This window comes from Artemia franciscana, chromosome 17, assembly GCF_032884065.1.
Source record: "Artemia franciscana chromosome 17, ASM3288406v1, whole genome shotgun sequence".
Classification (NCBI taxonomy): domain Eukaryota; kingdom Metazoa; phylum Arthropoda; class Branchiopoda; order Anostraca; family Artemiidae; genus Artemia; species Artemia franciscana.
This window is the reverse complement of record NC_088879.1, coordinates 41484231-41511101: the sequence shown is the minus strand read 5'-3', so window position 1 is coordinate 41511101 and position 26871 is coordinate 41484231. Positions and strand designations below refer to the sequence as shown.

General features: G+C 36.5%; 1 protein-coding gene across 2 annotated transcripts in view; it reads right to left on the bottom strand.

The window, feature by feature from the left end:
• Positions 1 to 26871, bottom strand: part of LOC136038246 (UPF0489 protein C5orf22 homolog) — a 327878-nt gene that overhangs the window by 110716 nt on the left and 190291 nt on the right. The window contains exon 5 of one of the 2 annotated variants that reach the window (XM_065721355.1): positions 4478 to 4633. The exons of the other annotated variant lie outside the window; for it this stretch is intronic. Within the exon in view, the coding sequence (XP_065577427.1) occupies positions 4478 to 4633 (156 nt within the window). The remainder of the gene's footprint in view (positions 1 to 4477; positions 4634 to 26871) is intronic. 2 annotated transcript variants of the gene reach the window in all.

Sequence of the window (26871 nt, the reverse complement as noted above, 5' to 3'; positions counted from 1 at the left end):
AATGGGCCTAGAATTTTTTCCTATCCAACAGTTCCTGAAGACGCACAGAAAATTACTACGAATGAACAAATGAAACCCAAAACGAACAGAAATTAAAATGAATAATCATATTAAACATAAAGATACAAGATGTTGCTACGACAAAATAGACGAATCATTAAACGAAAAGAAATTAAAACAAATAATCAAGTCAAACTTAAACTAACAGACATTAACACAAATAAGATAATAGTTATCACATCCCCCCTTAAACTTCTAAAGGCCAGACTGTCATTTGGGCATTGCTGAAAACAAAACATGTTTAGTCATTTTCTCTTTCATAATTTCAAAATTGAAAAATAAAGCCCCCAGGAATTAAAACCGTTGTAATTTTAAACAATTAATATACATTTAATAGTTGTTTCGTCAATCTTGGTTATTTTTGTTGTGATTTTTGTTGAATAGTTGTTGTGTTGTGTTGATTGTGTTGTGATTTTTGTTTTGTTGTTGTTGCTATCGCTGTTTTGATAAACAAGAACCACATTGTTCAAAACACATATCGTTTTCAGTAAAACGCTAATAACACACATACTGTTTAGAGGGTTTGAGAGGGATGAATACCCCTACTCTTGTCTATGGATTCCCTTCTAATTGGTAAACTTTGAGTAGCATTGTGATATTGTTCTATTATTCTGTTTGTTACTGTTATGGCGAAAATCAATCACACTGCTCGAAATTTTAATTGTTTTTAGTAAAATGAAAATTATACTTCGGCCTTCAGAATGTTGGGGGATGGGGTATCCCTCCCTTTTTGCAGCAATTTCTGTTCATTTTACGTTTTGCCATGATTAATCATATTAGGTTTTGTTCATTTTAGGATTAATTGATTCATCATAGCAGCATCAGTGGACGTGAATATTCATTTTAGTTTCTGTTCCTTTTGTGTTTCATTATTTATTGATAGTAATTACTGTTCATTTTAAATTTAAAGTATTGCCTAAGCTGATTTCTGCTCCTTTCATACTTAAGGTTCTTTACTTTTCTTTGAAAAATTTCTTTTTGGGAAACATTTTTTGAAACTAATTAAAGGTGATTTTTTATGTGCTGTCGGTCCAGTGGTCTAAGAACGCAGCTCGCTTGTGAGAGAAAAGTCAGTTGTTTGTTCACCTGTCTCAGTTATGATCTAGGGTAGTGCAGGGTTACCACCCCTAGTGATTTATCTCTTTCTAGTGCTTTTTTATATTACCTAAAAAGAAAAATCACTAAATCAGCACGTAAATCACTAGATTATTGAAGAAAATCACTAAATCAACCAAACAATCATTAAATCTAGTGATTTTTTCACGCCGGGTGGCAACTCTGGGCTAGTATCGTATCGAACTCCCTTTTTTAACCACAACAAGGAAAAAAAATATCTGGCAAAGTCAACGAAATAAAAAAATCGAGTTTCTGTTGAATTAAATAAAATCCTTGACTGAAAAACGAACTTTAATCCTAAAAACAAGAATTAAAAAGGGAGGAAGACCCACCCTTTCGTTGATGCAATAGCTAAGGTGTCGTAGAATTTCACTTTAAGATCGCGCTCTAAGCAGGGAGGTCATCTTTGGATCGGCAACTCCAAATGGTACTAAAATAGGTAATTATTCTATTCTAGGGAATTCTTACCCCTTTTGGAGAAAAAATTGCGAGATTGTTTTGATTTTATTTTCTGTGTACTCCAGTCTTGTCATTTTTTATAACTACATAGCTCGTCAAACAAAAGATTTGACTAGGGGGTCCCTTTTGTAGGGGAAGTCTGCCTTTTGAAAAAGAAAGTTGTTTTAAATGCAACTCTTTGTTTTAAATACAAATATCTGGAGTTTTGCAGCTATCTGTGAACATGGTTTTGGAGAAAAAGCCGAGGGGGCGCGCACTTTCCGCCACCTGGTGTACCCCCCAGAATGTGCCGCACATTTCGACCACAACTGAAACAGTTTCCACCACGCTTGAAACAATTTCCACCACGTTTGGAACTCGCCACCTTTTGTACGTGATTTCTGAAAGTGGGTGCATCCTCTAGAAAGACACTTTGACATGGAACAAGCAGAGAGGTCCTGTCTAGGGATGGAGGCAGGAGGAGGACCTCAAAGACCCTACTCCCTCCCAAGAATCCTAATTTTTTCAGATTTCAGGGGATTACTTATTTGAAACATTAATGAGATCAGTTTTTATTTTTCTCTGCCCCGGAAGAAAAATTGCTGTGTACGTGCCTGGTTCTATCCCATTAAGGTTGTACTTGTAAATACAAGTCTAATTTGCAACGACTATTTTAAGTTGACCTCAGTAGAAGCCTGTATAACTGGTTTTATAAAGAATTATGTATCCACTCCTAGAATTTGCTTTGAAATTCTAATTACATTATTCTGCCTTTGTTTTATCATTATTTATGTTTAAACTTAGGTAGAGGTTTTTGAAACTTATTATCAAGATAATAGCGGAATAGATAAGCGGAAGTCCAAACCTGATGGATGCCATTTCAGGCGAAAGAAAAGTTGAAATGCGATAAATTTATCCCAGCCCCTTCTACTAATAACCTCACGATACGATACTTTATTAATAAACACAATTATAACTCTTCACATTATACATCTACTATACTGATGGAAAAACATACGTTTTTGTTGGTGTGCTAGTAAAAATTAACCGTTTTTTAAACACACCAAAAAATAACATTATAAACAGCTAACAAAAAAAGAAAAAAACATACCACAAAAAAAAGAAAAAAAAATCATTCTCCTTCACAATATCCCCTCGAAAAAAAAAAAACTCCCAACAACCCTCACGTAAGAGAAGTCTAATCACCTAAGCATCAACAAAAAGTGATACGATTGAACTTCTCTTTTTATGATTTAATGGTTATAAACATAACATTTGTTTTTGTTTTCCAGAGGTCATATAGAGTTCTCACCAATAGGGTTGATTCACAAAAATATATTGAAGGGGGAATTTGTATTTTTCAAGTCTTTGAAAGAATTTTATGTCTTTGTTTCAGTTTTGCCAATGAAAACACCGAACAAAGGTATTTTCTAAATGTAGGGACAAGTGCCCCTTCCACTGACGCCTCTGTCTCTCACCAAACAGGCATTGTCCTGCTAACTTTGGACACATTGAAAAAAGGAGGGCAATTAAAAACCTGGCTCGGCATAAATGCGTGCGTTTTCCATGTTATTCATCTATTTCCATCGTCTTTTTAAGGTTTATGTTCCCTGAAAAAAATCTGTGTACGCCTCTGGTTACTAAAGTTTTTTTCTCTTTTTTTCTCTTTTTTTCTGCAAGTCTTGTTTTTCACTTAGTCTGATGAACTTTCGTCTCTAAATCATGGAGATTTATACCAAAGATTTCACATTTACTTTGTATTCGTTTGCTATCTTATCGTTTGCTTATTGATTTAAAATCAACCCGTTGATTTTAAATTCTATATTTTTCGAAAAATAACTAAGATTTTTTTTCTAAATATGCAAAAGATGTTAAGACAGCAAAAACTAAAAGAATACCCAATACCAAGGACTTATATTCATGGTTTGTCTCAGTGTGGAATAAAAATAGGTAGAAAGCGGAAACGACAAGAACACTACAAGAAAAAATAGAATTGTTAAAAATGGCATGAACATTATCCAAAAACCGATAAAATGTACAATTACTCTATAGGCCCATACGTCTAATCCTTTGAGGAAGGGGAATGGTCACAGGACTTTGTCTGAGGGGCTCAACTTTAACTATCCGCTTTACGCGGAAACAAGAATCTGTTCAGTTGAGTGAAAATGTAAAGCCTTTACAGATTAAGTTGAAGTATCAGCTTTAACTATGAACTTTAACTTAAGTTTAACTATCAGTTTGGAGCTTGAATTAGTATTTGTTAAATTTCATGCTGAGGCAAACCCTTTGGTCTGTCATCTATCAGTTGCCTTGAAGAGGAGGTCCGTCAAGCAAAGCTACCCTACCTCGTCAGATCCATCATAACTTGAATCGTGATAACAAATGTTACAGACAAATCAACGACACAACTTAATTTTAGGGTAGAGAACCAAAGGCAAAGTCAATGCAACCTATATATATAATTTAATGCCACCTATATTATAGTTTAACTGCTAGCTTTAACCAAGAATTCAATATCTGTTAAATTGAACGCAGAGGCGAAGTCTCTATTAATTTCAACTTTAACTTAAGCTTAACTAATAGTATTTATCAGTTTTAACTATAAACTTTAACTATTAGTTTAGAGAGAGCTTGAACACTATTTCGTAAATCGAAGGCTGAGAACTTAAATATTAAGTTTATCAATCAGCTTTGAGCTTAAATAGTTAAATTGAATACTGGAAGCCTTTAACTATCAACTTTAACAAGTTTAACTATCAGTTTATTAGCTTGTATTTGTTAAATTGAATGCTGAGGCAAAGCCTTTGAACCGTCATCAATAACTTGTCTTGAAAAGGAGACACGTTGAACAAAACTGCCTTACCTCGTCAGATCCGTCATGACTTGAATCATAATAATAAATTTTTCCTAGACGGCTATATAAATCAGCTTTAGGATAGAGAGCCAAAAAAGGATTTTGCGTTGAGAAATAATCGAGGTCTATGTCAAGTATATAACCAGATGTTTTGGCTAGAAGCTCCTAAAAGTGAATTAAGAAGTAAATAATTAACTTGTAATAATCTTAAAAGTACTTGACAGTAAGGTCAAGCATGCCGTAGCCAACATCATCAGCTAATGTTGGTCGCAATACTTATAGGGTTTCTGGAGGCGGGTCTATTGAGAACTAATTCGTAAAGCCTCTTGTACACTTGCCATTTTTTTCGGTACTTATCGGTTACATAACAGACATTATACAATTTCGATCGCGAATGATGCGAGAATGACACAAGAAACTGGTCAAGCAACTTCTTTATACCACACAATTAGCTTTGATTTGGTTGCAAAATAAATTGTAGCTATATTTTATTTAAGTATTTAGTTTGTATTTTGGTTTGGTTTGGTTTAAGTAAATAAATTTGGGCTACATATTTGCACATTAGGGGGTGGGGGTAAATCATAGCATATATTAAACACGTAAACTAATCATTGCTGTATTTAATATATGCTACACTTTACCCACCCCACCCATTAATATGCAAATATATAGCCCAAATTTATTTGTTTCTAAACTATTATATATTGATCAGATTTTGTTTCATTTAATTAGCATTAATCGAAGTTCACTTCCCAAGTGTTTATTATTTAACCGATAAGTGCCTTTTTCTTTCTCTGTGTTTTGTGCGCGAATATTTTTACGAATCTTGATCAAAATAAGGGACATTTGATCCGGTTTCGAAGCGACATTTTAAACCGAGAGTTCGCGTCGCGAGTAAATACAGAGAAAAAAACCTGACACAGTCTAAGAATTTTCAACAATCCATTGGAAGAGAATGAAACTCTCCAAAAGGACTCTTCGTGGCCCGTAGCATTCCGATTTTGAAGATGTGTTTCCAGTTCGAGTGGAAAGATGTGCTGCCTATAGCAGAATGCAAAGGGAACTGAAAAATTTTAGGATATAGCCAGTACAGCATGCCTCGCTAAAGTCACAGAAAGATTTGAGGCATATGTGGGGTGTGCAATAGAAAAAAAGCGGAGTAAAAGAATAAAAATTAAATAGCACAAAGTGTGTTTCTACAGCAATGACGCACAAAGTTGGCTTCCCTGAGTATCCGCGACCTCTCTTCAAACTTGTCTTTATGTAATATAAAATTTATTCAAATCAATAGTCTTACTTGTCAAGTCGATAATCTTAATTCAAGTAATAACCCTAATAAGAATTAGGCCCCCTGCCCCCGCCCCCCAAATGGCACCTCTGCCTTCCATGTTCCACATTATCAAATTTTAAACTCTCCAGTTTAGTATTCAACTGTTCCTAGAAAGTTTATCTCAAATTCTCATCCTGGAGTCTATCAACATCATAACTTCCCGTGAGGTAGTTACCCTTCCGAAATTTCAGCTTTAAGTTAACTTCAGATACTACCAGATGGTAACCTTTACTTTTAGCGTGAATAACAGCACTCCTATACGCCCTAGTATCTTGTCATTGATCCTGCCAGTCTTCGTGTTACAATAACATAATCAATAAGGTTTGTTGTCTTACCATCACGTTTACACCCTGTTAAGTTATGGGCCATTTTATGACCAAATACCGTATTGATTATAACTAGATTGTTATACCTACAAAATTGCAACAGTCTTTAGCCCTTACTGTTTTCTTTTCCTACACGAAATTTACCTAGGTCAGGATACCATCTATCCATATTTCTACCGACCTGGGCTTTAAAATCTCCTAATAAAAACACCATATCTCTACCTTGGGATCCTGTCTATTTGCTCCTTTAATTGTAAGTAAAACTCATCTGAGTCACTAGTATCTCCGTCAGTCGGTTCTACAGGGAAATGTATTACTGTAACCGATACCTTGAACTTTTTAGTCATAACATGAAAGATTAGTATTCTATAATTAATACCTTCCTAGCCTAAACAAGACTTAGTAGCTTCCTTATTCGTCATGAGCCCTACTCCTTGTCGATGCACACCACCCTTCCTGCTTGAATAATCATATTCTATATCACCTAATTTCATGCTTCCTACCCCTGGGATGTGTGTTTCTGAAACTCATAATAAGTTCAGTTCGAATCTTCTGAATTCGTCAGTCAGAATGTCGATACGGTAGTTATTTTTTAACGTCGTAAAATTCCAAGTTCCTTTTAATGTTCTTTAAATTATTGAAATTATTTTGGCCTCAGGAAAAGCAATGGTCCCGGATACCAGCACAGGACGGGGACCAACACATCTTATCAAGTCTACATTGAGGTTCCTCGCCTAGTTTCAAGTAGGACTGCTTTTTCAATTATTTATAGAGGGGCTAAGCTATGGAATAAGCTTGTTCCAAGTATCAAAGAATTGCCAATTAATCAATTTAAAGCCGTGCTGCGTGTGGGGTTTCTTGGTATGTATACCTTTGAAATAGATTGAGATTGATTGATTTAATATTGGAAATAATTGTTTATTGTTTTTTTTTTCTTTTTGTTTGCTTCGGGATCATGATATTATGTTGTTTGATTGTGTATTAATTATTTATGTAATTTTTTTCTCGATACACGGTTTCACCTTTCTGCTCATTTTTGTTTTTTGTTTTTGTTTTTTTTTTCTCTTCTATTTTTTGTTCTTTTTTGTTAGTAACACACCCTCGCAAGCAACGCTTTTGGTGTGCTACCGATTGATTTTGTCTGTGTTATCCCCTTTGGTTAATAAATTAATACTACTAGTACTACTACATTGAAGCGCTTAAGCCCGCTTAGAACCGAACAGCAAGAAGTCCCTAGAACCTCCAGAATAAATGAAGGCTTTGTGCAATCCTGGGCCCATCTTGGTAACAACATGGTTTTCAGTAATTGGCGATGATCTTGTATCAACAAAACCCGTTATATCTGCATTAATTCAAAAGTCGTTAAAAAATAATTACAAAGGAGAGTAGAAAAACTAACAAATCTGTTTCTAGTATTTCAACTTTTATTAAAACGTTTATTTGTACAAAGAAATACCGAAGACATCAAAGGTATGGCAAAAAAAATATCAAAAACTCAATTTTCAAGCTATTTTCCTAAGTAAAATAAGGATGCGAAACCAGTAGGCCAATTCAGGGAGAACGGGCAGTTGTCCCCCCTAGATTTTGAACTTTGACTTTTTAGGTATTTTTATAAATAAATTAATGAAGAATTTCCCTTCTAGGTTTTGAAAAATCACTTTTTGAATCATCACTAAACAATCCTTGCCCCCTCCCTGAATTGGCGCTACTGGATATAACTTGTTATTCAAAAAACCTGAAACTTGTAAGCATATTGACAACCAAATACAAGTGGCGACGTTTAGGGGTGGGAAGGGGGGCAGCCCCCCCAATAAATTGAAAAAAAATATTATATAGTCCATGCCTCTTGACTCTCTGGATATGGACCTTTTTTACCCCCTCAATAGAAATGCTGGAGCTACGCCCCCGCCAGATAGGATACGAATAACGGACTGAACCAGTCGATCGAGCATGTATACTTTAAAATTGTAGGTTATGAAACCTATTTTGACAAAAGAAATCACATATTGCCTTTTGAATTGCCTTCCTTGAATTCATCCTTGATTGAATTCCCTATTCGTTACTTGATGAAAGTTTAAATATGTGAGCAATTATCAACTACTCTCATGTATCTTGTTTGGAAAGTCATGGTTACTTTCCATAAATGTCAAGGGAAAAAGCACTTAAATTGAAATATACTGTAAATTTTGAATGAATAGATTTTTTGTAATCTCAGCTAAAACCAAGGGGTTGCAGCCTATCTGCCACAAGTATGAATAAACTTGCCTGTTGATACTCCCTCCGAGGCCTATGAGTTTACCTCCCATGTCTCCTAAATTGCCTCTGTCTCTGTGCGCGCAACTCCATTTCTGCCTCAATCTCTCTGTTGTATTCGAAATCAAATAGTGTATAGCCCCTTGTCTGAAACAAGTTTTCTTGCCAGAAGGTTTTTTTGTCTTGAAGAGAGTAAAACATTTCAACCATATATGGCGAAATTTATACCCTACGTATAGCAGTTAATTTATTCTTTATGCAAATGATGGTCTAAGTAAAATATTCACGGAAGATTCACACCTGTTCTTAAATGGACGAAATGTAAACTTTATTTTATCTCGCATGTGATCGACGCCAGAGTTGCCATATGAATATTTTCCCAATGCAAACAGAGTTACAGGGGCAAGAAGTTTTATACCAGAATTGGGGTTAGAATTTTGGTACTTACGTATTATATCAACCACACTATTGTTCTTGATCAAACAGTCCGTGGTAACGAACTGTAGTGAGGAGCGACCCGGCTCAATAGTAACCGAAACTCTAGAAAATGGAATTTTGATACCAATAGTTACATCAAAAGAATAGCATTTTAATGCTAATTTTAAATATATAAGTTTCATCAAGATCAGTTATACCCATCGAAAATTACGATCCTGAGTTAATTTGCCTCATTTTATAAAACAGGGGGAAACACCCACTAAAAGTCATACAATTTTAACGAAAATCATATCATCGGATTCAGCGTATCAGAGAACCTTATTGTAGAATTTTCAAGCTCCTGTATACAAAAATGTGGAATTTCGCATTTTTCGCCACAAGATAGATCACGGATGCGTGTTGATTTGTTTTTTTCCCAGGGGTGATCGTATCGACTGAGTGGTCCTATAATGTCGTGAGAGGGCTCATTCTAACAGAAATGAAAAGTTCTAGTGCTCTTTTTAAGTGACCAAAAAATTTGAGGGCACCTAGGCCCCCTCCCACGCTCATTTTTTCCCAAAAGTCACCGGATCAAAATTCTAAGATAGCCATCTCATTCATCATACTTGGAAAACCTAATAACTATGTCTTTAGGGACGACTTACTCCCCGCAGTCCCCGTGGGAGGGGCTGCAAGTTACAAACTTTGACCTGTGTTTACATATAGTAATGGTTACTGAGAAGTGTACAGACGTTTTCAGGGGGATATTTCCATGGAGAAACTTTTCATGGGAAGAGAATTTCAATGAAGGGGATGCGGGATTTTCTAGCATTATTTGAAAAGAACAATGAAAAAATAAATATGAAAAGTTTTTTCTACTGAAAGTAAGGAGCAGCATTAAAACTTAAGACGAACAAAAATTATAATGCATATGAGGGGTTTACCTCCTCGTTATACCTCACTCTTTACGCTAAAGTATTTTAAGTAATGTCAACTATTTATTCTACGGCCTTTTTTATTCAGAGGTCATTCTTAAGGAATTGGAACATTTAAGCTATAGTGTAAAGAGCGAGGTATCGACGAGGGTTGAACCCCTCATATACGCAATAAAAACATACGAATATAGAAGTTTGTTACGTAATTTAATTCGTAAGTTTCGCATAATTTTTACCAATGAAAACGTTTGTAAAAAATTAAAAGTTCTACTTGCCTTTTTAAGTAATCAAAAAATTGGAGGGAAACTAGGCCTCCTCCTTCACTCCTTTTTTCTCAAGGCCTTCCGATAATTGCAATTAATTAATATGCAAATTTGTTTTAATTATTTATGTGCGGAGAGCCAAGATCAAAACATGCATTAATTCAAAAACGACCAAAAATTCATTTTTAACACTCTTTAATTCTCGTTTCGCATATCTTCTAACCGCCCGTATCTTTGCTCTTCATTTTCATTTTCGATTCGATAAGATTCTCGGTGTTGCTTGTCTTCTAACCACTCCTGTCTTTGCTCTTCATTTTCATTTTTGACACACTCTAATTCTATTTTTCTGATATCTTCTAATCGCCCGTGTCTTTGCTCTCCATTTTCATTCTTGACTTGCTGAGATTCTCGGTGCTGCTTCTCTTCTAATCGCCCCAGTCTTTGCTCTACAGTTTAATTTTTGACATGCTCTAAGTCTCGTCTTAACATATCTTTTAACCGCCTGCGTCTTTGCTCTTCATTTTCATTTTGACTCACTGAGATTCTCGGTGTTGCTTGTCTTCTAATCGCCCCTATCTTTACTCTTTATTTTCAATTTTGACACGCTCTATTTCTCGTTTTCGCATATTGTCTAACCGCCTGTGTCTTTGCTCTTCGTTTCCATTTTTGTCTCGTTCAGATTCTCGTTTTCGAATATCTTCTAAGCGCATGTGTCTTTACTCTTCACTTTCATTTTTGACCTGCTGATATCCTCGGCGTTGCTTGTTTTCTAACCGCCCCTGTATTTGCTCATCCTTTTCATTTTTGACACGCTCTAATTACAGTTTTCGCGTATCTTCTAACCTCCGTGTCTTTGCTATTCACTTTCATTTTTCACTCGCTGAGATTCTCGGTGTTGCTTGTCTTCTAGCCGCTCCTGTCTTTGCTCTTCATTTTCATTTTTGACACGCTCTAATTCTCGTTTTCGCATATCTTCTAATCGCCTATGTCTTGCTCTTCATTTCCATTTATAACTCGCTCAGGTTCTCGTCTTCGCAGATCTTCTAACCGCCCGTTTCTTTGCTCTTTATTTTCATTTATGATAAGTTTTGATACTCGCTGTTGCACATCTTCTAACTGCATTTGTCTTTCTTATTTTTTGAGGGGGGATTCTGTGGGATTTTTTGATTGAGAGGGAAGTTTTTGGGTGGTAACTTTTCAGGGGAACTTCTGCCCTGGGGACATTTTTGAGATTTCCCACACAAAAGTGTTTTTATTTGTCTTACTTTCTCTTTGCCGTCTCAATTTTACATCTGGAAATGTTAAGGGCAACTGTCTAGGGTAAATTTTCACCGGGATTGAATTGTCTAGAGGGGATTTCCGTGAGGGGGGGATTTTTTCGTGAAGAGGAGACGGTTTCCGCACGTTATTTAAAAAACAATCGGAAATTGAATAAAAACAACAAGTTTCTTCAACTGAAATTAAGGAACATTCAAACTTAAAAGGGAGAGAAATCATTACATATTAGAGGGGGTTGCCCCCTCCTCACTACCTCAATCTATACGCTAAACTTTGACTTTTTGTTCCAATGCTTTGAGAACCACTCCTGAAACGCAAGGGTCATTTAATTAGAACAATAAGGAAGCTTTTTTAAAAAGTATTAAAAAAAGTCTAGCGTGAATAGCGAGGTAGCGAGACGGGGCACACCCCCTCATGTACGTAATAATTTCTGTTCCTTTTATTTAGAAAATGTTATTCTTTAATTTCAATTGAAAATACTTTTTTTTATCTAGTTTGAGAAAAATGTCCAGGAAGTGCATATCCCCTTGACACAAAATAGCAAAAGTCTTCTTTTTTAGCATAAAGGTATAATATTGAAGAGAGGCAATTATTATTCAAGTCTCTTAGAAGGTCGGAAGTCACATAATCGCCTGAAGGACATATATTTTAGCCTCATTTTATGCTCATAAAACATGCAGTAAGAAAGCAAGCAGTAATTAAATAATTTGTATTATTAACTTTTTTCATATTTTTTGTGGCTTTGTACATGATTCTACAGGTTGAACAATGCTATTGGACCTGAAAAATTATAATCACTACTATTGCTAAAGTTTATATGCATAAATTAGACATCTGACCTCTATTTGACTCATTGACATTTTTATGCGCTGTCACCTAGATAAGCGACTCTTGATAGTCCATCAAATCATCTAGTAATGGTCACAGGTAAACAATATATCGGGCTGTTTCTATCAGGAGCTTAATCCTAATCCAACTTTTGTCATCTTTCATATTTTATTTTGTTTAAATATGCTTCCCGGGCAATAAATAACATAGATACAGCCTATATACACTTGCATAGTAAGGTTTCCTTAGTTGTATTATGATTTTGCATTTTTTTGCGCATTCTTTATGAGTGATGAAAGTACTTTATCTCTCTTTTTATTCTTGTTACTTGTCCAAGCCTCGCTCTCTTTTGCTTTAATATTTGGGCTAACACGTCAGCTAATCTTTATTGAGATTAGTTCAAAAAACTTTCCCCACAAGAAAAGTTATTTCAAAGAAAAGTAAAGAGCTCCATTAAGCCAAGAATGAGCAAAAATAAAGTCAAATAATCTTCAAAGCGTAAAACTACCACAAATCACTATCAATAAATAAATGAAACTCAAAACGAAAAGAAATTACAATAAATACCGGAGTCAAACTCAAAACGAGCAAAAGTTAACATGAGTAGGGCTGAAAACTCTTATGCCTTCCCAAGACCAGAACACAATTTGCACTTTACCGAAAAAAAAAACGAACAAAAAATGACCGTGGATTGTCAGTTAACTTGACATACACTGACATTTCTTCGATATGGCTTTGATGAAAGTAAGAAATGTGAAAACATTTCAAACGTAGTTGTAAAGCGCAAATTGTGTTCTGGTTTTAAGAAGGCATAGGGGTTATCAGCCCTACTCATGTTAATTTTTGCTCGTTCTGAGTTTGACTCGGCTATTTATTGTAATTTCTCTTCGTTTTGAGTTTTATTTATTTACTTCTGATTACCAATCCAATTTTCCCCCTACAAGGGTTATACGATCACCCTATCTACATATACATTATATGCCCCAGGTCAAAACTTACAGCCCTGAGGGCTGTGGGGGTTGTCATCCTCAAAGACGTAATTTCCAGACCTTTCAATTGCGCTGAACAAAATGGATGTCTCAAAATTTTTATTGGATGTGTTTGGCGAAATGGTAGGCGTGGGAGGAGGGTTAATTGCCCTCCAATCACTTTCAGCTATTAAAAAGGGCACTGGCTGCTTCAATTTCCAATCGAATGAGCTGTTTTCGAAGTTTCTTGGACAATAAATGGCCATTTCAAAATTTCTATCAGATTCATTTCGGGAAAATGCATGGTTTAGGGGGGGGGGGTATGCACCCTCTGATCACTTCCAATCTAAAAAAGGGGACTAGAACTTCTGATCACCAATTCAATGAGTCCCCTACAAAGTTCATACGATCATCCTTTCTATATACCTTATATACCCCCAGGGTATAACTTACGACCCTTGCCCTGAGGGCTCTAAGGGGTTGCCATCCTCAAAGACGTAATTTCCAGGCCTTTCAATTGCGTTGAACAAAATGGCTATCTAAAAATTTGTATTGGATTGATTTAGGGAATGGTAGGCTTGGGAGGGGGGTCAGTTGCCTTCCAATCGCTTTTGACTATTAAAAAGGGCACTATCCATTTCCAAAAGAATGAACTCTTTTCGAAGTTTCTAAGACAGCGAAAGGTCATTTAAAATTTTTATATCAGATACATTTCGGAAAAATATGAGGTGTGGGGGGACATATCCATCCTCCGATCACTCTGAATCCTAAAAAGGGCACTAGTACTTTTGATTAACAATCCAGTGACCCCCCACCGGAGTTCATACGATCACCCTTTCTATATATATACCTTATATGCCCCAAGGGTATAACTTAAAACCCTTGCTCTGAGGGCTGTAGCGGGTTGTCATCCCCAAAGGAATAATTTCCGGACCTTTCAACTACGTCGAACAAAATGGCTATCTCAAAATTTGATTGAATGTGTTTGAGGAAATGGGGGCGTGGGAGGGAAGTTAGTTGCCCTGCGATCACATTCAATTATTACAAAGAGCACTAGTCCTTTCATTTTCCAATCGAATGAGCTCTTTTCAAAGTTTCTACACCAGCAAATGGCCAACTGAAAATTTTTATCAGATGGGATTTCGACAAAATACAAGGTGTGTGGGGGGGGATCCACCCTCTGATCTCACTTAATCAGGGTTTGGACAGGTCGGTTCGTTTCAAATTATAGGCTCTGTCCTATTTTTATAGGATTTCCCGGGCCCAAATATAGGCCAATTATAGGATTCGGAAGTCCTCGGGATCAGATCTGTGGTAGATGGCGTGGGATGCCTGGTCACATAAATTACCAAGTTTCATCCCGATCCCTCCAATCTAAGCGTTTTCCATGATTTTAGGTCCCCCCAAATTCCCCCCAATGTCACCAGATCCGGTCGGGATTTAAAATAAGAGCTTTAAGACCCGATATCCTTCTAAATATCAAATTTCATTGAGATCCGATCACCAGTTCGTAAGTTAAAAATACCTCATTTTATCTAATTTTCAGAATCAGCCCCCCCTCCAAACTACCCCAAAGAGAGCGGATTTGTTCTGGTTATGTCAATCATGTATCTAGGACTTGTGCTTATTTTCCCCACCAAGTTTCAGCCCAATCCCTCCAATCTAAGCGTTTTCCATGATTTTAGGTCACCCCAAACTCCCCCCAATGTCACCAGATCCGGTCGGGATTTAAAATAAGAGCTTTGAGACACGATATCCTTCTAAATATCAAATTTCATTGAGATCCGATCACCCGTTCGTAAGTTAAAAATACCTCATTTTTTCTAATTTTTCAGAATCAACCCCCCCCCCCCCCCTCCCAACTACCCCAAAGAGAGCGGATCCGTTCTGGTTATGTCAATCATGTATCTAAAATTTGTTCTTATTTTCCCCACCAAGTTTCAGCCCAATCCCTCCAATCTAAGTGTTTTCCAAGATTTTAGGTTTCCCCCTCCAAACTCCCCCAATGTCACCAGATCCAGTCGGGATTTAAAATAACAGCTGAGACACGATATCCTTACAAAAACATCAAATTTCATCAAGATTTGATCAACCGTTCGTAAGTTAAAAATACTCCATTTTTCTATTTTTTTCTGAATTAACGGGCCCCCCACTCCCCCCAGATGGTCAAATCGGGAAAACGACTATTTCTAATTTAATCTGGTCCAGTTCCTGATACGCCTGCCAAATTTCATCGTCCTAGCTTACCTGGAAGTCCCTAAAGTAGCAAAACCAGGACCGGCAGACAGACAGACCGACAGAATTTGCGATTGCTATATGTCACTTGGTTAATACCAAGTGCCATAAAAACATATGCTACAATGAGATTAACCGAACAGACGGACCAAAGGATGGTGAGGCGATAAATGATAAAAAGCTGATTCCGACAATCTTCCATGCAGGAGGGCCAACTTTGCACTTATATCAGGGACATCAAACTTACGAATTATCTTACCATTGCTATTCCAAGGGGGGAGATAAAGTAAAAATTTACAATATCTGAAATAAAAAGTCCGAATCTGATTAACATCATTTTTCTTTAGAAGGGGAAGAAGACCAGATAGATAAAGGACAGAATGATCACAGAATGTAGCATATAGCTTACCCAGTGCACGTCTATTATACTTCCCTTGATTAGCAACTATCTTAGAATAGCCCATTTGAATAACTGGGCCGTATTCACATCAGCCAGCCAGCGTTCAGCCAGGAAACACATAAGTCGCAAGAACTCCAGTCTCATTAAGCAGAGACTGCTAGCCTATATACTGATCTTTGCTCATTTCGGACAGGCCCAACATGACAAAAAACAAAACATAGGCTACTAAGTCAACACAACATCATAGCCCAGGCAGAAGCAGCTTACTAAGCCCAACACACAGCATTAGTTAAGTTTAAAAAGCTCAGCAGTTGTAATTAATTATCAATCTACACCAAAAGACAGAACATTGCAAATCATGAGCAATGTTCTTAGTGCTCTTCAGCCGAAAATATAGGAATAATAGGATTTTAGCCAAAATATAGGCATTGTATAGGAGTGCATTAAAATATAGGAATTTATTGGAATTTATAGGCGAGTCCGAACACTGCTTAATCCTAATTTTTATTTTCCAAGTGATAATTTTATTTGACATTTTTCATGGGTAGAAAAAATTTGACATTTTTCTAGGTTGAAGAAAAATTGCCAAAAAAAAGGCTGAAAGAGATGAAAAGGAGGCTTTCGAAAAAAAAGGAGAAGGGAGTTGAGAAGAGCTGGAAAAAAGCTGGAGTTGAGAAGAGCTGGAAAAATCAGGAATCAAGTTACATTATACTTTACCCTTTTAAAAACATGGGAAGAAACCGAAGACGACAGTGACGGCAGCGTTCTTCAGTTCTGGAGACACAGTCGCAATAAAATTCCATACGTCCCCGCACTTGCAAGAAATTGTGGCTAGAGAGACCACAGAAGGACTATTTTCGGTGGCAGGCCTGGTAGTGGTGCAGAAGAGAAGTAGTTTCAGTCCATACAGAGAGGATAAGTTGATTTTTATTCATGATAACTATAGCCACATCCCGCAAGTTTGCCTGAAGGACTTTTCTTCGACAGTAGACCCCTAAATTTTTTGCCCCTTCCCCTATTTTGAAAAACACCTTTTTTGCATTTTTATTGGAAAAATTAGAGCCCCCGCCCCCTATATTTTGAAAAATATATTTTGCCACTAGTTGTTAAAGGGCCTATTAAAAATGTCTTAGGCCAAGATTTACTTCGAATTATATTGCAGGAAATCAGAAATGGGGAAAATTTTGTTCCAGAACACAAGAAAATTAATGTTTGTGGTATATACTGATGATTTTTAGTTACAAGCCATCCCAAAATGTCAACTTTGTGTGGCCTAAACCTTGACTGGGTTCGGCAAATCCACCACTAACATTAATCCTGAATTATAACATGCTTAATTTCTTCATTGATTGATAATATTTCAATCAATATAGATCGGTTGATCTATTTGCATACAAATAGAACACTTTCAGGGTTTCTTATGATCTTACACATCTGAAATTGGGATGAATTCTTTTTCCACTTTTGAATAATAATCACGATAAAACAGAAAAAAAAAACATTTTTTCGTTGTCATTGGAGAAATTCCAAATTGTAGCTTTAGCTTGATAGTTGTACTTTTGTTATGCAATTGGAAGCTCTTCTAATATAAGGTATTTACAAGCTATTTACAAGTGAGGATTATAACTTTTATTAAAGTTTTTTTTTTCATTGTAATTGAAGTGTTTCACAATCATGTATTTTTTAATTAGATAAATTTACTCCTTTTAGATTCAGTTTATAATTTAACTGATACTAGGTGTTTATGAGTTTCCAGCTTGGTATGAATAGAAAAGAAAAGATGAATAATCAAACAGTTCGTGGTAATGAACTGTAGTAAGGAGCGACCCGGCTCAATAGTAACCGAAACTCTAAAAATCGGAATTTTTACACCAATAGTTACATCAAAAGAATTGCGTTTTAATGCTGATTTTAAATATATAAGTTTCATCAAGTTTAGTTTTACCCATCAAAAGTTACGAGCCTGAGAAAATGAAAAATTTGCTTTTTTTTAGAAAATAGGGGAAACACCCCTAAAAGTGATAGAATCTGAACGACAAATTACACCATCAGATTCAGTGTATCAGAGAACCCCACAGTAGAAGTTTCAAGCTCCTATCTACAAATATGTGGGATTTTGTATTTTTTGCCACAAGACAGATCACGGATGCGTGTTTATTTTTTATTTTTTTATTTTATTTTTTTCCAGGGGTGATCGTATCGACCCAGTGGTCCTAGAATGTCGCGAGAGGGATCATTCTGACGGAAATTAAAAGTTCTAGTGAAGGAAAATTATCCTATGAATATGAATCCTATGAAGGAAATTAAAAGTTCTGGTCAAAGTCACTAGATCAAAATTCTGATACAGCCATTTTATTCAGCACCGTCAAAAAACCTAATAACTATGTCTTTGGGGACTACTTACTCCCCCACAGTCCCCGTGGGAGGGGCTGCAAGTTACAAACTTTGACCAGTGTTTACATATAGTAATGGTTATTGGGAAGTGTATAGATGTTTTCAGGTGATTTTTTTGGCTGGGGGGGGGGTTGCGGGGAGGGTGTTATGTGGGGGGAACTTTCCATGGAGGAATTGTTCACGGGGGAAGAGAATTTCCATGAAGGGGGGCAGAAAGTTCGTTACGTAAGTTAATTCGTAAGTTACGTATATTTTTACCAATAAAAACGTTCGTAAAAAATTAAAAGTTCTAGTTGCCTGTTTAAGTAGCCAAAAATTGGAGGGTAACTAGGCCTCGCCCTCCGCTCCTTTTTTCTAAGAACTGGCCGATCAAAACTAGGAGAATGCCATTTAGACAAAAAAAATAATAATACGCAAATTTCGTTTTAATTATTCCTGTGCGGAGAGCCAAAATCAAAACATGCATTAATTCAAAAACGTTCAGAAATTAAATAAAAAACAAATTTTTTTTAACTGAAAGTAAGGAGCAACATTAAAACTTAAAACGAACAGAAATTACTCCGCATATGAAAGGGGCTGTTCTCTCTTCAGCACCCCACTCTTTACGCTAAAGTTTTTTAATGTTTTAAAAAGTAGAGTGGAGAGAAAGAGTCTAACTTTAGTGTAAAGAGGGGGGTGTTGAAGAGAGAACATCCCCTTTCAAATACGGAGTAATTTCTGTTCGTTTTAAGTTTTAATGTCGCTCCTTACTTTCAGTTTAAAAAACTTGTTTTTTTTTATATCCAAAAGAGCAGCCAAAAGCAATCCAAAAAAGCAGCAGTTCAGCATTAGTCTATATGAAATTTATTTTATAAGGAAGCCAAAAAACTTTAAAATGTATTTTGGTTTTTCAATTGTTATTAAAAACCAGTTTTTAATGCAAGGAAGGCTTTTTAGGAATCAAAAAGAGCAAAAAAAAAAAAAAAAATAATCAATATCAAAGTCGCCCATTTCAACTATTTTATAGACATAGGCAATTATATATTTTATTTTATATAATATTTTATATTTTACAGACATATTTTATAGACATAGACATATTTTATTATTTATTACATTATTTATTTATTTATTATATTTTATTATTTTATAGACATATTTTATAGACATAGGCAAGGAGCATTGAGCTTCTAAGTTCAAACTAAATTAAAACTTCTATTCAAAGTTTTTACCCAGATAATTGACAAATTTTGTGATACGGTATTTGGAGTTTTGTATGCAATAATGCTCAATGAAAAAAACTACTAATTTTAATAATTATTTATGTTAAGAATGCACAGCTAATAGATACTTCAACTATTATGCAAGGAACGCCACAACGCCACAGCCACAGCCATTTCGTTCTTACCAGACTTCTACTTTTCTTGATGAATAACTAAGAAGACCGGCGTCCAGCCAGCGACTTGCGAAGTTTTAACTCATGAATAGGCCCGAAACTGTTGTAAATTCAAGCTGGGATTTGAGAAAGACTGATGAAAATATTAATGTTTGCAGTCAATATCGATCGTGCCGGCGGTGCGCCACCGACACCTCACCACCTGCGATGCAGAAAAACCATCGGCAGCGCGCCACCACTGCTGTTTCTGGCCCCACCGCCGCCGGCCTTCCCTTATCGGCGCGGTGCCGGGGTCTAGTTGTAATTCTCAAAGACATAATTTCCGGACCTTTCAACTACGTTGAACAAAACAGCTATCTAAAAATTTTGATTGGATATGTTTGGGGAAATGGTGGGCATGGAAGGGGCGTTAGTTGCCCTCAAATCACTTTCTACTATTAAAAAGGGCACTAGCCCTTTCAATTTCTAATTGAATGAGCCCTTTTCGAAGTTTCTATGACAACTCCTTCGATACGACGTGCCCTGGTCTAAAAAAAAAATGCCCACATCGCTCTTTACTTAGGCAACGGTATTGCGCTGCCTATGATTCAAACTTAAACTGACTGAAAAGAATCTAGCAGTCGTATACAAACATATATTTTTTTCAGTTTTTATTCATTATTTGAAAATAAATAATAACCGTGAAGTTGCACCACATTTTTTTCTGTGGCAATCCACCGGAATCCGTGTGGAGTCATGTGCTATGACGCACCACCCCCAAGTCTGCAACACGCAATTGAACTTTGTCAGTCGTTCATCACATCTTAAGTACGAAGAACCGTAATTTCAGCATTTGAACACAATAATTCTAGCCCAATTTCTAGCTAAATGAGTCCTAGTCTAATCCGAGCGCACTAATGGTAAAATGTCGAAATTTAAAACTCGAAAATTTGAGTCTACACCCCTCCTCCTCAAAAATATCGAGGTTCTTACGATTTTTGGAACCCTAAGTCCCCCGCAACCCCTGCAAAGCTTGGGCCTCATACTGAAATAAACTATCGGGAACGAGACTGCTTTATAGTATGTATTATGTATACCTACACTAATTGTTCACTAACTAAAGAACAAACCGCTATTATACTAAGACAAATTAAAAAAGAATAGTGAAATTAAAATTAAAAAGGATAAACTGGAAAAGAATAGATTTGTAGAACAGAATCCGCTTGATTTCGCAAAAGGAGTAAACCTATCAAGGAGTGATAAGATATAAAAAAAGAATGTCATGCCAAACAAATCTATCACGTCCAAATCGCTGTTTTACTTTTCAACAACTTCTTTCAAATAACATAAACTTACCAATTTTTCCGTTATGTGAAGACTCCTGGTTTGTGATCAATCTTATTTTTTTTGCAATTTTTCTTCCAGGATGATTGCGTATAAAGTTGTGAGTAGCTCATAGGCTACAAACAAAGTATTTTTTATCTGAAGATCAAAAACAAAAGATACCGTGCCAGGGTAAATAACAGGGTAAATTTCTGACTGTTTTGCTTTGTAAAGGGATATTTCTGGCCCAGAAAGGCCGAATTGGCAAACGAAAAAAAAAAATCTGAGACAGAAAAAAAAATTCAAAATGTTATGACCCCTCAGATTTTGGCGACATCCTACCCTTTTTGCCCCTAAGCATACTGCTAGAATATATACAAACTAAAGGGTTTGGACAAAGAATAATTTGACAGATCAGTTTGAGACAGGGTTGCAAACTTTCAAACTTTTCGTATAAAATACTGTCTTTTTTTTACATTTCACTCTTTCACACCACGGACCGGATTTCAACCCCTTTTGCCCATTATTTGCTCTTTGCACTCTTTTATGAAATGAAGATAGAAAAAGTATTAAGCGAAATAAAAAACGATACTTGACTTAACTATCATTAAGTCAGCTATAGTATAAGACTAGTTACTTGGGCCTCTTATATTCCTTTCAAAACATTTGAATAAAATGGAGACATAACTTTAACTAATCATTTGATGCAGTCAACTATAGTTCAGTCAAAGGTCCAAGCAATCAATATAAAAACCTGCAAATTTCCAGCAGAGGATTACCTTTTAAGCTAAAAAAGAATGATAATCATTATCTAACCCATTATTTAGAGGTTGATTTAAGCAGGGAGTCCTCCTAAATTTATTTTAAATGAATTTGAAAATTTAAAGGTAATATAACGAAAAGAGAAATCACCAATGCAACAGCACAAACACATTAAAAAAAAAAAAAAAAAAAAAAAAAAAAAAAAAAAAAAAAAAAAAAAAAAAAAAAAAAGACAGAAGGAGAAAAGGAAAACTGTTTTCCTAAATTAATGATTAATATAGACCAGCACTTGAATGAGGCCTTAACCCTACTCATCCATACAATCACATAGGTCAAACAGCATAGCCATACACAATCAACCATAAAGAATAATCCGTGGACAGGCACTCATGTCGTCAATAAGTATAAGTCGTCATTTACCAAACAATAAAGACAAATAATTCAGAGGCAACAACCCAACACAAGGGCTCATCAGGAGAATACACTTGCCTATAGGGTTTCGGCACTTTAAATTCTCTACCCAGTCAAGTGTTGTGCTTACCACAGAATACACATGGTATCCCCGTGTCAGGTATCACCCCCAAAATATATGCCTATGAAAAAAAAGAAAACAAACCAGCAAATGTGGAACAACCAAGTAACACCAAAACAAGCTTATCCTGTTAATATATTACTCTGTTTAGCAGCAATAGTTAAACTAAATGTGATAAATTTTACCAAATCACAAATAATAACTCTTTCCAAAAAAAAACTGAATGAACTAAAATAATTTCAACATTACCATGTGGCTATTTTTGAAAAATCCGCTCAATTAGATGGACAAATCACAAAATAGATGGCGCTGCATCAACTTTTCGTGAACCTACGAAATTTAACCGAAAATTTCCTTAAGTATTTCCCGATAATTCCTTTGGTGTTTATTTAAAAGTTCGTTATAATTAAAAACTAAATTTTTCTAAATTGCCAAGTTAATTTATTTGCAGAAATACCTCTTAATATCAATTTTTGGCTTAAGATTTTACATCTATTTTTAAAATCAATATGATTACAACAAATCATTGCATATCGAAGTAACTGTGAGAAAAACGCCAAATATGTGATATTTGAGTGTATATTACTTTCAGGGAATGGGAAACTAATCACTTCAAAATCGAAATCAACCGTTTTATTATACATTCATTTTTTGACTTGCGCTCTTCTTTAACAATTTGCACTCTTTTTTGGCGTCAGCAGTTGGCAACCCTGGTTTGAGATGCTGGCCGCTTGTGCAAAGACCAATACCTGCATATAATAGGAAAAGGGCAAAATATCGCACCACCAAATGCAAAATTTTAAAAGAATTCAAGGAAGATTTGAAAAGCAGAGCATTATCACAGCCCATCCCCTGAACCATTACGAAACAATTTCAGTCAGCACATTGTCAAAAGGATGCGTGAGTAGAATGTTCGCCAATAAAATTATACTAGTACTTGAAAATTATATTTTATTTATCAGTTGATAGATTTCAAACAAATGTGAAAACAAATACATGACAATGGTAAAAAAACTAACAAGCAAATAAGAACCGGTTACTAGCCAGATATTTAGGCTCCCATCGATGTTAGGATGAAAGTTCTATACCTCACTTGCTCCACCCACACCAGGAGGCGCAGAAGTTAGTTGCGGTTGACCTCCAATTCGACCGACCTTCGCCGAGGCCAAGCTCATACAGTGGTTCAATGAAGAGGGAAATTCACCTCTTCGTCGTCTGGGGGATCGGGGTGAGCTCAGCACCATATATTGCAGGGAGAAATTATTCGTTCTTACAGATCATCTACCTCCTATACCTCCATCTCTTTATTCTCGATTTCATTGGCTCCTGATAGTTCTGTCGCGTTAGCCCTTATCTGGGCATTTGACACTATCACTCAAGTAGATCGCGAGGATTTTACTTGACCGGTTATTGTCGATGCTACACAATTTTTATGGCACTTGGTATTAACCAAGTGACATATAGCAATCGCAAATTCTGTCGGTCTGTCTGTCGGTCCCGGTTTTGCTACTTTAGGCACTTCCGGGTAAGCTAGGACGATGAAATTTGGAAGGCGTATCAGGGACCGGACCAGATTAAATTAGAAATAGTTGTTTTCCCGATTTGACCATCTGGGGGGAGGGGAGTGGGAGGCCCGTTAATTCGGAAAAAATAGAAAAATTGAAGTACTTTTAACTTACGAACGGTTGATCAGATCTTAATGAAATTTGAGGGTTGGAAGGATATTGTGTCTCAGAGCTGTTATTTTAAATCCCGACCGGATCTGGTGATATTGGGGGGAGTTGGGAGGGGGAAACCTAAAATTTTGGAAAACACTTAGAGTGGAGGGATCGGGATGAAACTTGGTGGGAAAAATAAGCACAAGTCCTAGATACATGATTGACATAACCGGAACGGATCCGCTCTCTTTGGGGTAGTTGGGGGGGGGGGTAATTCTGAGAAAAATGAGGTATTTTTAACTTACGAACGGGTGATCGGATCTCAATGAAATTTGATATTTAGAAGGACCTCGTAACTCGGATCTCTTATTTTAAATCTCAACCGGATCCAGCGTAATTGGGGGGGGGCAGTTGGGGGGAACCGGAAATCTTAGAAAATACTTAAAGCGGTGAGATCAGGATGAAACTGGATGGGAAGAGTAAAACCCTGTCTAGGATACTGACTGACATAACCGGAACGGATCCGTTCTCTTTGGGGTAGTTGGGGGGGGGGGGATTAATTCTGAAAAATTAGAAAAAATGAGGTATTTTTAACTTACGAACGGGTGATCGGATCTCAATGAAATTTGATATTTAGAAGGATATCGTGTCTCAAAGATCTTATTTTAAGTCGCGACCGGATCTGGTGACATTGGGGGGAGTTTGGGGTGGGGGAACCTAAAATGATGGAAAACGCTTAGATTGGAGGGATCGGGATGAAACTTGGCGGGAAAAATAAGCAGAAGTCTTAGATACGTGATTTACATAATTGGAACGGATCCGCTCTATTGGGGGGGGGGGTTAATTCTGAAAAATTAGAAAAAATGACGTATTTTCAACTTACGAAGGAATGATCGGATCTTAATGAAATTTCATATTTAGAAGGACCTCGTAACTCAGATCTCTTATTTTAAATCTCAACCGTATCCAGCGTGATTGGGGGGGGGGCAGTTGGGGGGAATCGGAAATCTTAGAAAATATTTAAAGCGGTTAGATCAGGATGAAACTGGATGGGAAGAATAAAAACCTGTCTAAGATACGTGACTGACATAACAGGACCGGATCTGCTCTTTGGTGGAGTTGGGGGGGGGGGTAATTTTGAAAATTGAGGTATTTGTAACTTACGAAAGGGACCAGATCTTAATGAAATTTGATATTTAGAAGGATCTTGTGCTTGAAAGCTCTAATTTTAAATTCCGACCAGATCCCGTGCCATTGGGGGGATTGGAGAGGGAAACCGGAATTCTTGGAAAACGTGAAAATTGGGGGATTTTTATCTTAGGGATAGGTGATCGGATTTTAATGAAATTTGATATGTAGAAGGAATTCATGTCTCAGAGCTCTTACTTCAAATCCCGACCAGATCTTTTGACATTGGGGGGAGTTACAGGGGGAAATCTTGGAAAACACTTTGAAGCTTGAAGCTTGAAGAATGAAGCTTGGTGGATAGAATAAGCAAATGTCCTTGATACGTGATTGACGGAACCGTACTGGATTCGCTCTCTTTGGGGGAGTTGGGAGGAGGGGTTCAGTGATTTGGCGAGTTTGGTGCTTCTGGACGTGCTAGGACGATGAAAATTTGTAGGCGTGTCAGGGAGCTGCACAAATTGACTTGATAAAGTCGTTTTCCCAGATTCGACCATCTGGGGGGGCTAAAGGGAGAGGAAAAATTAGAAAAAATCAGATATTTATAACATACGAGTGGGTGATCGGATCTTAATGAATTTTGATATTTAGAAGGACATCGTGACTCAAAGCTCTTATTTTAAATACTGACCGGCATTAAGCCTCTTATTTTCCTTTTAAATCAATCTATTGATTCATAGAATTTTGTTAGAGCTCATACCATATGATCTCTTGGCTCTTAGCTCTTCATGTCTCGTCACAAGTGCCATATGAGCTCTTAGCTCTTGTTCTTTTCTCTGTGCTCTCTGATAAGGGTCATGACATCCATATAAGTGCAAGGAGTACATTACTTATAAATAAACGTCAAATTTTGTTTTCTGAGATCTCTAAACATTTTTTAGCTGAAAAAACACAGTAGGTATATACGCTATACCGAGCGCAAACTCTCTCACGGCTTCCGTCTTCGATCGATATGCAAATAAAACGCCAGACTTTTCTGACTTCTTCAGTACCAGTGCGCTGATGCCAGTTCACTAGATGGCGATTAATCAGTTATAGTTCCATTTGACAACATTTATCTCCAGATCTTGTAGCTCTAGTGGCAGCCTTCCCTATTAATTCAACCAGTTTGTGTTTTAAATCTTCAAAGTAGCGGGCAGCAAGGACAAAATTGAAGACACATCCGTTAAAATACAAATAATAATACTAATATTTATGATACCAACAATAAAACTGCAAGTACATAAAAATGAAGAAAGTAAAACAGTTCAAAATAGGGATGAAACCTTTTTGTTGACAGTGAATATATATAAAATTATTTAACTGGATATTTCGAACACATATAGTGTTCATCATCAGCAGTAAAATTCAGAGTTTTTTAAAATCAGAGTTTTACTGCTGATGATGAACACTGTATATGTGTTCGAAATATCGAGTTAAATAATTTTATATCTATTCACTGTCAATAAAAAGGTTTCATCCCTATTTTGAACTGTTTTACTTTCGTCATGAAAAGGCAGTGTGGTCTTCGAAGTTATCTACATAAAAATGAAAGAACAGAGACGGATAGGATTGCTTTATCCACCGTTAACATCGACAGCAACACCCCTCTCCCACAACAACAAAAGTTGTCAACTAAATTTTGCTTTTGATATTCAGTATTTTCATGGTGGAACCGGGCATGGCTGACTTCCCACCACCTAGTGTACATCTCGGAATGCCAAGTGTGCCACACAGTCCCGCCACGCTTGGTACAGTTCCCAAAATGCTTGACACACTCCCCAAAACGCTTGGCATGGTTCCCCCTCGATTGGCACGCGCCACTTGGTGTGGATGATTTCAGAGAGAGCAACCCCTCGGGGTGGAACATCAATAATTTGTGGATATTAAAAGAATGCATAATAAATAACTGAATCCTGTCTCTCGCTTCAGAAACCATACAGATTTTCCATAAGAATTCACGTAGAAACTTGATAGATCAGA